Genomic DNA, 8737 nt, shown 5'->3' on the forward strand with positions numbered 1-8737 from the left:
ATAGTAAGAAAGAAAGTTAGTTAGTTCGGTCTGTTAGCCGTTAGTTATTTAGTTCGTGCGTTCGTTCGTTTGTGCGCTCATTACTTACTTACTTACTTACTTACTTACGTACTTACTTATTTACTTACTTACTTCGGTCGGTCGGTAGTTAGTTAGTTAGTTTGTTAGTTAGCTAGCTAGCTAGCTGCTTGTTTGGTTGGTTGGTTAGTTGGTTGGTTATTATTTATCACCGCCATGTTCAGGAACGTCTGGGGCGGGCTACGCTTCTCGCTCAAAGCTGTGCTGGGTCAGTTGATGGAGAGACTGCAGACAGGGATTTTTTTGTTTTTGTTCTGTTTTTGGCTTTTAATGTTTTAGTTAGTTAGTTAGTTGATTAGCCAAAATTGCACTGGCTCTTAATTCTGCAGCCTTGGGGGCTAGTTGGCCTTTGTGGACCATCCATGACGCCGACTGTCCTGAAGTCTTCTTGGCCGAAAGAGTGGGGATGTAACTTAGACAAGACATTCTCCCAATACAATCAAATTTTAGCACAGATATTCGGGAAAGCAGTTGCCTCCTCTGCTGTTCTGATGCTCATCGTCGAACACGACTGATTACTGATCATACGCTTAGTTAACCAGTTAGTTAATCAGTAAGTCAGTAAGTCAGTTAGTTAGTTAGATAGTTCGTTCGTTCGATAGTTTGTTAGTTGAATAGTTAGCTGCTTGTTTGGTTGGTTGGTTGGTCATTATTTATCACCGCCATGTTCAAGAACGTCTGTAGGGCGTTTTGTGCTTGTCTCAAGCTGTGCTTGGTTGGTTGATTGTAGACAGGGGATTGTGTGTGTGTGTGTGTGTGTGTGTGTGTGTGTGTAACGCAGTTTCTTTCTTTTTTCCAATGCGTTTTTATTAATTAGCTAATATTCTCTCTATCTGTCTACCTATAATGCGTTTGTTTCTTTTGGTGATGTTGTTTTTGTTGTTGTTCTTCATCTTCTCCCTTTTCTTCTTCTGTTTGTAATTCTTGGTTGTCTTCTTTATAGAAATAACCTGTTCGTTTTATTTCTTCCTCGTCTTTTTCTTCTTAATTGTTTTTGTTTTGTTTTTCTTCTTCTTCTTTTGTTTTCTTTGTCAGTATTTGTCATTGTTGTTGGTGGTGGTGGTAACAATGTTGATGTTATTCTTCTTCTTCGTTGTTATCTTTGTCTCCTTCGTACATACGAATAAATGTGGAGTCGACTTGCATGCAGCCTACGAACGCAAAAGAAGACACATGGATGTAACACTGTTGCTTAATCTGTATATATGTGAATAAAAGAAAGAAATGAAGTACAATGTGGAAATATTTTGTTTGTTTATATAGTGTTGTATTAATTTACTAATTGATGTACTTATGTTTTTTATCATTCGTTTTATTGATTGCTTATGTATTTCTTTATCTGTTAACTTAGGTATATTTATTATAAGCATTAACTTATCTATACATTATAAGCGGTTTTTTTTTTTAGAAATACCGTTAAATAACTATTAATAATAATGTGCATTTATGTGCTTACATGATCATATCCTGCATACATGTATTCACGGTCGCACACTGAAAGAGAAAGAGTGAAAAAGACACATACAAAAAGATGCAATATAAATCGGTGAAAAAAATGAACATGTAAGCAATCTTTGAAGATTAAATAACACAAAACTGTTCATCTTTATTAATACTCAAAGACAAGGAGTTTTGTGCGAATAGCCTATATGTCTTCTTTTTATGAATAAGTTTCTGAATTCGATATTTTTCGGCTATTCAAGAAAGCCATTTGGAGAGGAGAACAATGTTGTTGTTTTTTTGTTTTGTTTTTTTAATTTTAAAATGAAAAATTAAAAAAAGGAAGTAAGAAAGAAAGAAAATACGATATTCCGTGAACGTACACACTGAAACTGGGATTAGAAAATACAGATAGATAAATAAAACCTGAGAAATACTCCCCATTCTGAAACGATCAAATTAAATGGCGGAGGGTAGAGCTTTCTCTCTAGATTAAAAAGAAAAGACAAAAGACACACAAAAACGAATGAAAAAAGGCTCATTCACCCACACCCAATCGTCCATCACTTTCAGTCTCAGTTTCTCATGGAGGCTTGACTGCGTTCGGACAAATCCATATACGCTACACCACATCCACTAGGCAGGTGCCTGACCAGCAGGGAAGTCCGGCCTTGAGTGCAAACATACTGTGTTAATGTACCCATTAGAGTGGATTTTGTCAGCAGAAATTTGCCAGATGACAACACTTTTGCCACCATGGGTTCTTTTTCAATGCGCTAAGTGCGTGCTGCACACGGGATCTCGGTTTATCGTCTCATCCGAATGACTAGATGCTCTGTTTGATATTTTGAAACATTTGGAAGAAAGGGCAAGGCCGGTATTCGAACCCAGACCTTCACGGATACTGTATTGCCGAATGACGAGGTGCTCAGTTTGATTTTCCAGTCACACTTGGGAGAGAGGGCAAGGCCGGGATTCGAACCCACACGGTCACGGATACTGTACTGGCAGACCGCTTCGTCAGGTCTCCTCACTCAGCTCTTTCAAGTCTGGCTTTAAAACCCACCTCTTTCCAAGACAGCCTCCCTCCTCCTGTCTTTTCTTTGTCTTAAGTTTCTCAAGTTTAGAGTTATGCATGCGTGTGAATGACTGGTGTGAAAGCGCTTTGATTTGTCTCTGCACAAGATTCAGCACTATATAAATACTTATATTATTATCATAGGCGTCTTAACCATTCTGTCATGCAACTTCCCCTCCATCGTCCATTGTCCATCAGGTGAGTGTCCAGCCGTGGACTTTGAGACCAAAATGTACGCGGAGTCTCTGGACGTGCTGGAGCACCACATCAAGCCTCTCCGCCGTGTACCCGGGGTGGTGCTGGAGCAGACCTACCTCAACAAGATGGCCGATGGCCTCAAACCTCTGGAACAGCTGGCCTCCACTAACAGTGAGTCTTCCTTCTGCTGCTTTTTCATGTTTTGGTTTTTGGGGGGCCTTTGTCGCTTTATACTTGCACTATGTGTACTCACCCTACCTATCTATTTGTCTATTTAAAAATAATATTTTAATGACATTAAAATCTTTACATTTAAATCAGTCACCATCACCGTCGCCATCACCATCGTTTCTTATCATCGTATTCTTCTTCTTCCTTTCACTGCCTTTACTGCTGCTATAATCATCACCATCTCTACTACTGCTGCTGCTTCTGCTGCTCCTACTACTACTGTTATTGCTGCTGCTGCTGCTAGGCGCTACGACTGCTATCATGATTTTTTTCACGAAAATCATCACTGAAGTCATTGAATAATATTTGATGATGGTTACGAGAAGAAGAAGAAGAAGAAGAAGAAGAAGAAGAAGAAGAAATTATATAAACATATACATATGCGCCCGATTGGGAAGCGTGTGTCCATGGGCAGTCTGAATGCTAATCTTTCGGATGAGGCAATAAATCGAGGTCCTATGTGCGGCGTGCACTTTGCACACGTTTAAGACCCCACGGCAACAAAAGGGTTGTCCAGCCCAAAACCGTTGAAATAAATCCACGCTTATAAAGGAAAAATAAAAATAACAAACAAAACAACAACAACAACAAGCACGCTTACAGACAGAAACAATGGGAGCGCTGCGCTTTGGTGACCCGCTACTCCCTGTACCGGGAACAGCAGCTGAATTTCACACATAGAAATCTTTGGTGACAAAAAGTAACACAGTAAAATGTAACGCAACGGAACGCAACGTACTACGCAACACAACACAACACAACACGATAGGATACGATACGACACAATACGATACGATACAACACGGCACGGCACGACACGACACGACACGATATGCTGCGACGCGATGCGATACGATACGATACAATTACAATTACTATACAGTTAAATACAAGACTACAAGACAGTACAATACATCAATATTATTCCACAACAACACATTTAGCATTACGAACAACTCGACGCACTCACTTTATTCGCTCCTTTCCTCTCTCTCTCTCTCTCTCTGTCTCCACGCTCACAGCCACCCAGAGCCCCGTGCAGCAGCGGGAGGAGGACCCCAAAGTGTTCATCAGCTACCAGTGGGACATGCAGAGCAAGGTGGACGAGATTCGATCCCTGCTGGAGAGGAGCGGATTCCCCTGCTGGGCCGACATTGCCATGTCTCACCCACGGGGCCACAGCAGTCGCTCCTCCCGCTCCAGTGCCACCTTCACCGGACAGGTGGGGTGGTGAGGGGACGAGGGGGTGGGGGGGATTGGGGGTTGTTGAGAGTGTGTATGTGTGAGAATGAGTGTGGGGTTGGGTTGATGTATGTTTGTGTTGTGGTGTGTGTGTTGTGGTGTGTTGTTGTGTGTGTGTGTGTGTGTGTGTGTGTGTGTGTGCGTGTGTTGAGGTGTAGTGGGGAGAGCAGTCACTCCCCCCTGCGCTCCAGTGCTACCTTTACCGTACAGGTTTATGTGTGGGTGGGTGGGAGTATGACTGTGAATGTTTGTTTTCGTGGCGCGCGCGCGCTTGTGTGTATGTGTGTGTGTGTTAAAAGGGAGTGATAACGCGTTCACCTAGGGAACGAGAGAATCTGAGCGCACTGGTTCGAATCCCACGGTCGCCAGTATTTTCTCCCCCTCCATTAGACCTTGAGTGGTAATCTGGACGCTAGTCATTCGGATGAGACACTAAACCGAGGTCCCGTGTGCAACATGCACTTACCGCACGTGAAAGAACCTACAGCAACAAAAGGGTTGTTCCTGGCAAAATTATGTTGAAGAATCCACTTCAATAGGAAAACAAATCAAGTTGCAGGCAGAAAAGAAAATGGGTGGTGCTCTCATTGTAGCGACGTGCTCTCCCTTGGGAGAGCAGCCCGAATTTCACAGACACAAAAAGAGTAATACAATACAATACAATACAATACAATACAATATAAAGGGAGCTTTTAATAGTAAATCTCTCAAGATTAAAAACTGGACGCTGTTCCATAAGCCTCTTTCCATTTTACAATCATCTCCCACTCCCTCAGTGAATCACTTCACTCCATGCCTGCCTGTCTGGAACTCTCTCTCTCTGAAACATGTGCACGTATGAACGCGCGCGCACACACACACACACACACACACTGACACACATGCACACACACACACACACACACACACAGTGTATACACAGAAAAACAAACATAAAATGCCTTAACTACTGCTCTCACCACCCTTCCCCCACACCTTCTCCCATCCACCCATCCACCCCAACATTCACACCCAACCACACCACGCCCTGCCAAAGTTTTCATCTCTCTCTCTCTCTCTCTCTCTCTCTCTCTCTCTCTCACACACACACACACACACACACACACACACACACACACACACACACACACATCATAATTATTTTCCCACACTAAACAGATGGACTCCGCCTCCGAGACCCTTCAAGGCCAGATCCAGCGCAGCATGCGTCTGTCTTCAGTGGTGCTTTGCTGCATCACGCCCAAGTACCTGCAGTCCGACAACTGCATCAAGGACCTGTCCCTGGCCGAGACCTTCGGGAAGCCCATCATTCCTCTGCTGCTTCGCTTCACGCCCTTTGAGAGCGCACCTGCCCAGGTGCGTCGAATCCTTCTTCGTCACAGCTACGTGGACCTCAGCAACGAGCGCCTGTACAAACAAAACATCGGTGTGGTGCTGGATAAGGTGAAAAAGGGCATCACTATGGGGGCCGTCGGCGCCCGGTAAAAAGACGGAAAAGCAACAACAACTAAACAACAACAAAAAACAAACATAAAAAACTGACCCGGGGACATTATTGTTGTTTGTATTGAGCATGTATATTGCGGGTGTGGACGTTTTTTTTTTTTAATCTACAAAAGTCTTGTGATGTGTTTTTGTTTTGGGTGTATTTTCATTCTGTTTTGGATATTTTGTTTTATTTTATTTTATTAATTTTTCAAATATTTAATTAGCAATTTTATTTATACATTTATCTATCTGTTTATTCATTCATTTATTTATTTATCTATTTATTTATTTGATATGCATTGATTATTTTTTCCATGATTTTCAAAGCCATCATGTTGTGATAAATGCGAATGAATTTTTTTTTCTTTTTCCGTTTTGTTTGTTTGTTTTGTATTATTGCTGAATCCTGTTGCAACATATGCATGCAGGTTTGTGTCTATTGTTCTTTACTGCTGACCTGTGTGACAGAAAATGATTGTCACTGAAGTGTGCTTCTTTGACAGGAAATATTATTGGAATGTGCTTTTGAGTGTCTGATGTTTGTTGACAGATACCCCATGATATATATAGCATACTGTCAGTTTGTCATTGTATTCATGACACCCGATTCTTTTTCTTTTCTTGAGCACTTTCAGAGTTTTTGTGTTTTAAGCATGAATTATTATTTCCATACACACATATATATATATTCTGAGAGTGTATGCAAGTTTGTGATTCCTGTCAGCTCTAAGAGTATGTGTAGATCCTCTACATCCAAATTCAGTGGCAGGGAACTGGCATTGATATTGATCCCCATGGAGATAACTTATGTCTTTTGTTTGCTTAGTGAGTGAAATTCGTATCATCTGCATGTTTATGAGCAAATTTTGCTCGTTTTAAAATTAATTATTACTCAGTGAATTTTTTTTTTTAATTTGTAAAACGCAATGAGCATGCTTTGAAAGCAGCTAATTGCATTCAGCAAGACCTCCTCCTCATCATTACTATTATCATTATTATTACTGTTGCTGTTGTTGCTGTTTTTGTTGATGATGTTACTGCTATAACTGTTATTGTTGTTAGTATTTGTATGACTAGTGGCTGGTGTATATGTTCTTGATGTACTTTGTGATAGAGAATAATGTGATACCAGCCAGTCTGTGACTGGATAAGGCTTTGTTAATGTTCAAGAACATTAAGAATGATTACGTTTTCATTTGATTTTCAGTAGGTAGTAGTTCGATTTTTTTTCCATTACACTAAATAATATCGGCTGGTTTTAAAGTATTCAACGTTATACGCTGTTCAGAATAAGTTTTGAAAAAATCTATTAACTGAGAGAGAAAGAGAAGGGAGAGGAAAAGTGGGTGGCTTCTCTTTTGGTCATATTATTTGTCTATTTATTTATTTACTTTTGGGGGTGGTCGAGGGTGATGCTTGTCTCCCTCTTTTTTTGTTTGTTTGTCTTTGTTTTGTTTCGTTTTTCTGTTGTCAGGATCAGAATCAAGTATTCCTATGTTCATTGATAAATCCTCACATCTTTTGTTTTGTATCTATGGTCCACAGGTTTAGATTTTTTTTTTCCTTCAGCACAAAAATATCATGCCAACAATGATCTGCCTTTATTTTCCAGCCATTATTTTATCTGTAACAAAACAAAAATAAAACAGTTATTAACAAACATGATAGATTTAACAGTATGTGTCCAGACTGAAATTTGTGATAAATGATATGTCAATATTTATATTTTACTATTTTTTCGTTTTGTAGCATGCGATTTATTCATTGCACATTTTATGTGATGTGATGAAGAAATAAGATGAGAAGATTGCTCAAATGTTGGTGCCAGCATTATGGTTTTTTTTAAAGTAGCTTTTGTTGCAAAATATTTATTAGCAGTCTTGGAGATAACAAGTATGGTGACAACTGCCAAACGCATATCACTTCGAAAAAAATACCTATCAGCATTAAATGTTGTTTTGTAACAAACGTTTTTATGGAATATCCAAGAGAGAGGAGGGTGGTGTCAAAACTGCTGGAAAATGAAATGTACATAACTTCGTTTACTCACAGTTTACAAATCAGTATTTTTTTTCTTTTCTTTTAGATGGTGTTGTTACTAAGATCAGTCTAATGGAATCTGAAGGTTGAGAATGAAATCAACTGATGATAGAATTAATATTCAGCATTCCATCTATTTGTTACCAATCACTATAAAATACTGTTTTGTTGATCTAATATAAAGAGTGTGAGTGGAATACAATTTATATGTGTGTTGCTGGGTTTTGCCAGTCACAAACAGACGACTAGCAAGGTGAAAGAAACTACTGGATGTGTCCACATATTCGTTTTATTTGTTTAGCTTAAGTACTGCTGAATACTTCTTTTTTTCATTGATGAGTGCAGTTGGAACAATCTGAATAGAGGTTTTTTTAATCATTTATGTTGTTAATAATTCACGAGTGTTGTCACAATCGCCATTCAAGCGTTTTTTGTTGTTGTTGTTGTTTTTTGTTGTTGTTGTTGTTTTTTCACCTTTAAGATGATAATAATGATACAAGAGACAGAGTAGTTTCAGAAATACGACTGATGATGTTCATATTTATCAGATAACTTTATTGATGAGCTATGAAAACATTAAACCATGTTTTCTGGTTGATAGCTTTTTCTTCTCTATTATTTTGTTAAACTTTGGGTGGGGAAGGATGAATACGGTTTTCTTCTAACAAGGATACTAAAGTGCACTGGTACTGTTATTAATGGGCACAAAATCTTTTTATTTTTGATTGGTTTCAGTTTTCTTTTTATGTTTTTGCAATATGTTTAATGTTTTCTTTTAAAAGCACCATGTTTGTTACGTTGCTGATTTGTTTTCTTGCAATAGCTCGTTTGGGGATCTTGAGTCAGTGACACTTCTTTTATTTGTGGTTACTTTCAGTGAGCTGATTTCAAGCTTTAACAAACTTGTTTGAGCAACAATAAATCAGAGAGTAATGTAACATA

At 39.3% G+C, this 8737-nt stretch overlaps 1 protein-coding gene across 1 annotated transcript in view; it reads left to right on the top strand.

Annotated features, from left to right (window-relative positions):
- Positions 1-8737, top strand: part of LOC143295426 (uncharacterized) — a 30699-nt gene extending 21962 nt beyond the window's left edge. Inside the window, exons 4-6 of the mRNA XM_076607117.1 lie at positions 2795-2965; positions 4048-4247; positions 5426-8737. Coding sequence (XP_076463232.1) covers positions 2795-2965; positions 4048-4247; positions 5426-5752 — 698 coding nt within the window. The 3' untranslated portion in view covers positions 5753-8737. The remainder of the gene's footprint in view (positions 1-2794; positions 2966-4047; positions 4248-5425) is intronic.

Source organism: Babylonia areolata, chromosome 20, assembly GCF_041734735.1.
Source record: "Babylonia areolata isolate BAREFJ2019XMU chromosome 20, ASM4173473v1, whole genome shotgun sequence".
NCBI classification, from domain to species: Eukaryota; Metazoa; Mollusca; class Gastropoda; order Neogastropoda; family Buccinidae; genus Babylonia; species Babylonia areolata.